Here is a 6,000-nt window from a genome sequence, read left to right on the forward strand (position 1 = left end):
GTAATTGAAAGCAGACCTGCATAAGCACAGTAAGTCTTTGCTTTCAGAGAAGTCAAGAATAGAGCTCATCAAGTCAGAAACCTGCATCACTGTTAAACTGTATAGTTTGAGGTGGTGTAGCTTTACACAGATGAAGGTGCCTTGTTTCCTCAAAACCGATCATTATGAGTTCATTCTGTAGGATATTGACACGTCTCTGCGGTATTTCTATGGAAGTCGATAATGATTTTGTCCTTCCTGCAGTGTCATAACTCAATGAGTGAGTCTCCAGAGCTCAAAGGACAAAATTGCTTCCAAAGAAGTTTAAAATTAAATAAGTGTGTGCGTGTGTGTGTGTGTACTTGTACAACTATCTTTGTGAGGACCAGTTTGAGTTTTAGACCATTGGACATTTTGGCCAGTCCTCACTTTCTGACACCCCTTTAAAGGCCTGTTTGAGGGTCAAGACTTGGTTTTAGGGATAAGGTTATAATTAGGTTGAGGGTGGGTTTAGGGTAAGGTTTCGGGTTAGGCACTTAGTTGTGATGGGTAAGGTTAGGGTAAGCGGCTAGAGATTGCATTGTGTCAATGAATGTCCTCATAAAGATAGATGTACAAGAGTGTGTGTGTGTGTGTTTTATATTATTGTATCGTCAACCTTTTATATCTTACTTCTCCTAGGAAAAATGGTGATTTTGTTTGCTATCCCAAAATGTTTGTCCAAAATGTCTTTGCATTCGCTCGCAATAGCTTTACGTTTCCTCGCAAAAAAAAAAAAAAAAAAACATTTGCTAGAGAACACAAAAAGCATTGACATATAATCTTTTTCTTCCACCTCATATTTTTTCCATCACCATGTCCCTTTAGGTGTTCCATAATATCTTGATGAATCATTTTAATTAGTAGCGGCGAGCAAGAATGCTTGAACAAGTTTTTGTTTTTTGTGTCCAAAAAATAACAGACGACTTGTCACACCCTTTACGGTTTTCAAAGCAAAAGGTTTCTCTAAACTCCATAAGCTTTTGTTTAATCTTTGTTTATAAAGAACTGTTCAAATACTCAAAAGGCCTTATTAGACTCAGTCATGTGGTATATATATGCAAATCATCTCTCCTTACAAAAGACAGGTGCTCGACCACAAAACAGACACTAATATCCCTGCTTGTTATGTGTCCCGCACTGAATTTGGACATCCAGTCACAGCAGAAGAATAGACGAGTAGCGCGCACCTGTTGCCGCACTGACAACCGCATAACAAATTGGTTCATTTTGCGAGTCAAGAGGACGTGATTTGTTTGTGAAAGGGACATGTCTCCTGCGTCTCATGAGACCGCTCCCACACACTCTGTCTTTCACCCAGAGCGTCATCTCATCTTTCCCATATAATGAAGAGGGGAAAATACAATGTTGTTCTTCACATTGTGGCACACCAGATGTTATTTTTTTCCCTTTAATTTCCACCCAGGGCAGAGAAAATGATAAACAGACTCACACGTGCGCGCACACACATACCGGTGGCGAGGACGGGCGAATCGGATTGTTCATCACATCCACGTTCTCCATGGATCCCTGTGGTTTTGATCTGATTAGTGTGACTGGGCTTTATGTTTACTGTCAATCAAAACACTCCGCAAACTCAAGGTCACAGCGTCCTTCGCCAGATGCAGCAGCGGGGACAGAGCGATGCGTTTCCGTTCAGATTAATTTTGCTCTGTGGTGATGAAGTGATGATTTACAGAGCACTTCATTTTTTTCATTTTCATTTTCAAAACTAAGGCCTTTTTCAAAAGCACTCACCAGCCTATTTGGCTACTAACTTTTTAAAGGGGACATATTATGCCTCTTTTTATAAGCTGTAATATGTCTCAGAATGTGTCTGTGAAGTTTCAGCTCAAAATACCCCACATATCATTTATTATATCATGCTGTAAATGAGTCCCACATGTTTGAGTGGAAGGAAAAACATGCTGTTTTCGTGCATGTCTCTTTAAATGCAAATGAGCTGCTGCTCCCCGCCCAACTTTCCAGAAGAGGGCGGAGCCTTTACAGCTCATGCTTCGGATACAAAACATTATCATCTCTATCGCGGTCACAAGCCATTCAGAACTTCTATTAGCCAAAACAAAAAAGATCAGAAACAAACCAGATTATCAGTCACGGCTTAGATTTAAATATTTCCATTATTAAATCTGTATTGCTTTCAACTTTACGACAGTCAGTCACTGTTTGCGGATACCATTTAAATAGAATAAAATGGAAATAAGAACAAAAATTCTCTGTGACTTCTCTTATAATCGGCACAAGTTTAAAAATGCTAGGGCACTTTTTATAAATGCGGCATTTATAAATGAGCTTGAGTTTTCAGAATGAGTTTTTGATTTTTGAAAATAGTCCTAAATAGTTTTTATTTTAGTTTTTTCAGTTAGTTGACTAATTGCAATTCGGTTTTCATCTAACATTTATATTTAATGTTATTTCAGCTTTATTTTAAGGGGAGACACGGCAGGCAAAAACATCGTTTTTTTTTTTCACTGGTCAATTTTGAGATTTTCGACTATTTGTCTTCATGTCTTCTTTCAGACTTGTGGTGAAAAAAAGTCAGAAATACACATTTAGGTCTTTATTTTACTACACTTTGTCTATTTGCATCTGTAGATTTCTCCTAAATTCAACAAAAGTTGGCGTTCTACATCATCCCGCAGCTCTGTGATCGCTGCCTGCACACTGTCATCACATGTCATATACTGTTTGAGAGCTCTCTCTCCTGTACAATGCTGTCGGATCCAAATATGGTCATTTCCTTTTTATCAGCAACCAATCGTGAAAGTACAATGGGGCATTCAACTCTAAAAGCGAAATCTCATTGGCTGATGTCAATTTCTGACAACGTGATTCGTTCAGATGCATCACGTGACGTGCTCTGACATTTCCGGTGTGTGTTTTTGACTGTTTTTGACTGGGGTTCTGTTCAGTTGAAGGCCATAAATGCTATGTTATATAAGTTTTGATGTGTTTTAGGTGGTTTGTATTGTTGATTGCTAATGATTTGATAAGATGTTTTGTCTGTAAATAGTTGTTTCCACTAAAAAAGTATGAATTTTTACAATACGAATCTTTAAAGGCCGTTTTCTCAAAATGGTTTTCTCATACTCTGAGCCAGAAATCTCCACTTCAGCAGCACTTACACAAACCAAACCTTCCAGTTGTATTCCTATCTATATTCTTAAGGTTTTCACCGAGGGATTTGTTCATATATCGTTCAGATTCTGATTTATACAACATTTTATGCCTAAAAACGGGGCGAAACTAGATTTGTTTGGGCTGTTGACAGTCTTTTCTGATTAATGGAGTGATAAAAAGAGATATCCAAAATCCCCTCTGTAAAAACCTTTGACTCTAATAGGTCAACAAAATGAAACAAGAATTTTGAATCTGGCGTTATCCAATGTTCAGATTTCTCTTCTTGAAAAATATGTAAATTAGCACATTTTTAATGAGATAATACCTAATTTGCATATTTAAACATAAATATTCTAAAAACTTGTAATGCAAAAGATATTTGTCTTAATGTCAGTAATCAACTGGGGAAGTTTCATGCTGATATCTATTAGTTCATTTTTTTTTTTTCCTATTCACCTGGGGTGTCTCCCCTTAAGTAACCAAAACATGATAACACCACTTACTAGCCAACTTATGACCTTTGTGTTTATTTGGTCAGTTGTTTCGAGGACGACGAGCCGCCCTGCGCAGAGGAGATCGAGTATTCCTCCTGCAGTGACCCGTTTGGTGCCAACGAACTGGACATGGAGGTGAACGGCAACACGTCCAGTGCGGAAGAGGATGAAGACGAGGAAGTGTGTAGGATCGGGAGGCGACGGAACCACCTTGTTCCTCACTACCTGCAGCAGGACGCCCTGGAGACTCTAACCATCAAGAGTGGACAGCGTAACGCCATTGACATCAGTAACGGCTACTTGTGTTAGGCTTCTTTTGTTTGCCTTTTCTGTTTATATTTTATATAAGCTGAGCAAAAGGGTGAAACGGAAATATTCAGCATTTAGTCTTGAGTCTAAGAAATTAAATAAGACGTCCACACCTGCAAAACATTTGCTAGCACACCCCATGGATGAGATTCCACCTGTGTTCCCTGATATAAACTACATGAATATGTATTTCTCACATAAAACAGCACTTGAAGAGTAATGCATAATCATAATGGCGTGATGAGCTCATTGGGTGTTTCGGTCCTTTGGTGTTTGCGGTGAATCGTTTGCAGGTGTTGTGGGTTTGTTTACGATTGCTCTTACTTTAAATAGAAGCCGGAAGCTTGTTCACTAAAGTACTCTGCCATATAACTGGTCTTGCACTGAAACGCATTAGTAAACACTTGACATTGTAAGATAGCACTGCATATAAAGTTTACCTTTAATAATGTATATTTATTATCATAGATGTTTTTATGGTTTTAGTTTTTAGTATCAAAGTGATACTTGATAGTTCATAATATGTGACCCTTGGACCACAAAACCAGTCACATGGGTCAATTTTTTGAAAATGAGATTTATACATCATCTAAAAGCGGAATAAATAAGCTTTCCATTGATGTGTGGTTTGTTAGGATAGGACAATATTTGTCCGAGATACAACTATTTGAAAATCTGGAATCTGAGGCTGCAAAAAAATCTAAACATTGAGAAAATCACCTTTAAAGTTGTCCATTTATGTTCACGATTAGGCTGCATTCACTCACAAAAATAAATGTTTTCTATATTTACATTAGGAAATGTACAAAATATCTTCATGGAACATGATCTTTACTTAATATCCTAATGATTTTTGACATAAAAGAAAAATCGATAATTTTGACCCATACAATGTATTTTTGGCTTTTGCCACAAATATACCTGTGTGACTTGTGACTGGTTTTGTGATCCAGGGTCATATATAATGAGGTGTCCTTGCTCTAGTGCCTACATATACTGTAGTAACATGTTGTTAGGTTAATGTGCGATTTTCTAAGCATAAAAATATTAATACGCACAAATACTCATAAATACGTATAAAATGTATATACAGAGAGAGATACTGTATTACTTTTTCTTTTTTAATATATTTATGTATAAACATGCTTACATAGATATATAAGTAAAAATGAAAAGAATAAAGGTGTTTACGAAAATTTTCTGCTGTGACATTTTTACGACTGTTATTAAGTGAACAAAACTCATACTGTTAATCATTGTTGATAAGTCATATTATGAGCACTGAAACAATATAAAGTGACGGACACTAAATAAAATGTAAAATACAGTCAGATAAATGCTGTTTGTGGTCTTGGTCTTTAATTTCTTCCTTTTTTCATCTTATGCAATTTAAGCTGACATTGGGGTTTCGGTAAAAAATGTAATTTGTTTTACAAAAGCAGTCGGAGCCTTTGAGACAGATTTCATCCAAACTCTCCTCTGAATGTTTCATATAATGAGTTCTGTCATCTCCGCACAGTTTTGACCCACACAGCCTTTGGTTTGAGAGCAAAGCTACAAAAACTAACTCATGTCAGTCCATGTTTAAATTCAGGAGCCAACAGAAGCCAGCCATAAGAGACTGACGCTTTTAGCTCAAAGGTAATTCTGCCATTGCGTGAAATGTGTTCATCTTCGGTCTGTGGGACAGAAGTTTGATAACCGACCAGCAATATTACTGTATTTCTATAATGTTTTCTGTTTGAAATGAATATAGCCATTTTATGAATAGAATCATAGCTAAAGGGTGTTATTAAGTGCAGCATGCAGCGGTGTCCTGCAACCCATATGATATAGTATACTATAGCTTTAATAGCAGTAATAAATAAGTGTGTGAGCGTGTGTGTGTGTGAGAGAGGGAGATTGAGTGGTCCTGGTAAACCCTACGTTGTGGGGACACAACAAATGGCCCCACAAGGATAATAATAGTAATCTTTGACCTTGTGGGATCTTTTTTTTTTCTTCTTTTTTGGTCCCCATGAGAAAACAGCTTATAAGT

The 6,000-nt window shown here is 37.1% G+C and overlaps 1 protein-coding gene across 2 annotated transcripts in view; it reads left to right on the forward strand.

Annotated features, from left to right (window-relative positions):
• The window catches only part of agbl1 (AGBL carboxypeptidase 1), a 162,068-nt gene extending 156,766 nt beyond the window's left edge, over positions 1-5,302 (forward strand). For both annotated transcript variants that reach the window (XM_081355542.1, XM_081355543.1), the window contains exon 24: positions 3,698-5,302. In XM_081355542.1, coding sequence (XP_081211668.1) covers positions 3,698-3,962 — 265 coding nt within the window. In that variant the 3' untranslated portion in view covers positions 3,963-5,302. The remainder of the gene's footprint in view (positions 1-3,697) is intronic.
• Positions 5,303-6,000: the final 698 nt, after the last annotated feature.

Source organism: Scardinius erythrophthalmus, assembly GCF_964197995.2.
Source record: "Scardinius erythrophthalmus genome assembly, chromosome: 24".
NCBI lineage: Eukaryota > Metazoa > Chordata > Actinopteri > Cypriniformes > Leuciscidae > Scardinius > Scardinius erythrophthalmus.